The sequence below is a fragment of the Anneissia japonica genome, unplaced genomic scaffold (assembly GCF_011630105.1).
Source record: "Anneissia japonica isolate Jap-2015-1 unplaced genomic scaffold, ASM1163010v1 scaffold160190_len1489_cov181, whole genome shotgun sequence".
Lineage (NCBI taxonomy): Eukaryota > Metazoa > Echinodermata > Crinoidea > Comatulida > Comatulidae > Anneissia > Anneissia japonica.
This window is the reverse complement of record NW_022757769.1, coordinates 1-1,465: the sequence shown is the minus strand read 5'-3', so window position 1 is coordinate 1,465 and position 1,465 is coordinate 1. Positions and strand designations below refer to the sequence as shown.

Genomic DNA, 1,465 nt, shown 5'->3' with positions numbered 1-1,465 from the left:
CTGTGTAGCAAAAGAAAAGAAAATTCACATTTATAAAGAGCATGGCAGGGATACGAGTCTTAGAGTACGTGTTGCATTCAAACTTTCTAATTGTTTCAGTTCTCGTTTCAGTACGTTTTTCTGATTAAACTCTTGCAGAGGACTGTCCATGAAGTATGGGTTGACTTTAGAGCTATTTTTCATAGACGAAGTCTGGAATCCATACAGCGATATTTTCTTGCATAATGGCACCGCGACAGTAAACAGGAATATTCCATTTGAAGAGACATCGATGTTGAAACCCCAGAAGCTGAATGAATTTAAAAAAAAAAGTTTGAGCTTTTATTTAACATTTGTAACTAAATTATTCAAGAAGACGGAGCTTACATAATTCTTAACTAAATTATTCAAGAAGGTGGTAATATTTTTTCTATATACAGTATAAGAATCTTTTGTAGATCCCGTCTTGCTTAAGATGAGGGCGTGTCATATTGTTCTCTGTTATTTGTAATATTCGAGAACTAGTGTTGTTCAAATACACTTGCGCAAAGGAGTGTGGTAGATCAAGTTGCATTATTGGAATTTGAACTCCCAACGAAGCCCAGTGGCCCAGTTGGTGTAAAGACAGAAGAATACTTTTTACCTTGAAATAGTTGTTCTAAGATACTTCATGTTTGGATAAGATAGAACCAGGTCTATGGCGTTGTATCTGGCAAACTTTGCAATCTGATCAAAAGATTTAGGATTAATGCCGCCATGTTTAACAATCCACATGTTCGCATCACCGAGATCTGATAATTCTCGTTTGGCACTCTCATGACAGGAACTGTATTTATTTTGAATGCATCTTGCAATGTCTAAAAATCGCGTTTGATGAACTGCCATAAAATCGGTCCGATTTCCCACGTCGTCTGTGAAACCTTGCGTTGGCGCCATGTTCGAACGCATAACATAATCGTGGGCGTCAATCTCCGCGCCACATTTACTTTGCCGTAGATCGTCTCTGTTTGAAACCACTGCACAGGTGTCAAACAGCTTCTTCGCAGAAACATGTGTCTTCGCTTTCAAAGCTTTATGTTCGGGTGGTCGATTTATGTTGTTCGAACCATGGAGGTATAGCATTTCGTTAAGAGACAGACCACTCACTCGTAAGCGATCTCTGAGTAAGTTCACCTGGAGGTTGTCAATATGTTTTGATAAGGTATTTCCGATCATCTTTCGCTTCGATTTTTTGAAGTCTAATTTTAATCGTTTCTTTCCTTCAATCTTCTTAGAACTGCAAAAATCAGTTTTAGAAACATTAGAGACATTTCATTCTTCAATCTAACTTTCGATATTATATACATGCAATTAATTTCGCTAAAATAATATTTCCTTAATTAGGCAAAAATAACATTATTTTTTTTCAGTTTCTTTTCTTGTTTTTTTTTTTTTTTGGGTGATTCCACTTTGTCGTCATTCAGTTTTAGAGATCTACGTTTTGATA

General features: G+C 36.3%; 1 protein-coding gene across 1 annotated transcript; it reads right to left on the bottom strand.

Moving 5' to 3' along the window:
• Positions 1-6: 6 nt before the first annotated feature.
• On the bottom strand, positions 7-1,271 carry LOC117124874 (alpha-2,8-sialyltransferase 8B-like). The gene is made up of 2 exons (XM_033271206.1): positions 623-1,271; positions 7-289 (listed from the first exon to the last, which is right to left on the bottom strand). Exons 1-2 carry the CDS (start codon positions 1,192-1,194, stop codon positions 31-33), a joined length of 831 nt encoding a protein of 276 aa, XP_033127097.1. The 5' UTR covers positions 1,195-1,271; the 3' UTR covers positions 7-30.
• Between the last annotated feature and the right edge of the window lie 194 nt (positions 1,272-1,465).